We start from the raw sequence: 522 nt of genomic DNA on the forward strand, positions 1-522 counted from the left end.
CCCCCAGTATTCAATCTTGAAGTCCTGTCTGAACAACGAGTATCACAGTGTTCCACAGTGCAGGTGTGCCGATAGCTGAACATTTGAAAGTATCCCATAAATCACGAAAGGTAACAACTGCTCGTGACTCCAAATATTTTCCTGGCTGAGAGGACGGCTCAAAACTTGGGGACACTCTTCACATTTGCACCCCCCGTTTCTGAATTTAAACTGACAGGACATGTTTGTTCATACCTCAGAAATCTCACTCCCTTTTGTGACACATTGTGTTCCCCTCAGGCCCATCATGCATCATAATGTGCGCTACAACTGTCGGGTCCTGTTCCTCAACAGGTACGTCAGCACACCAGTCTAGTCTCATGAATGACATGTTGTTTTCCTACTTTTATACATTTATATAACTTAACTGGATATATTTTACTTTGGATTCCCTCCACTATTCTTTGATGAGTGTTTTTGCTTGTGCACTGCTAAGGTGACCTATGAATTCTATCTATCTATCTATCTATCTATCTATCTATC

General features: G+C 41.8%; 1 protein-coding gene across 2 annotated transcripts in view; it reads left to right on the forward strand.

The window, feature by feature from the left end:
- Nucleotides 1-522, forward strand: part of nadsyn1 (NAD synthetase 1) — a 47,255-nt gene that overhangs the window by 5,273 nt on the left and 41,460 nt on the right. For both annotated transcript variants that reach the window (XR_004335447.1, XM_032538253.1), the window contains exon 4: nucleotides 280-333. Coding sequence is in view for 1 of the 2 variants with exons in the window: in XM_032538253.1 (XP_032394144.1) it covers nucleotides 280-333 (54 nt within the window). In the remaining variant the exon portion in view is untranslated. The remainder of the gene's footprint in view (nucleotides 1-279; nucleotides 334-522) is intronic.

This window comes from Etheostoma spectabile, chromosome 15 (assembly GCF_008692095.1).
Source record: "Etheostoma spectabile isolate EspeVRDwgs_2016 chromosome 15, UIUC_Espe_1.0, whole genome shotgun sequence".
Lineage (NCBI taxonomy): Eukaryota > Metazoa > Chordata > Actinopteri > Perciformes > Percidae > Etheostoma > Etheostoma spectabile.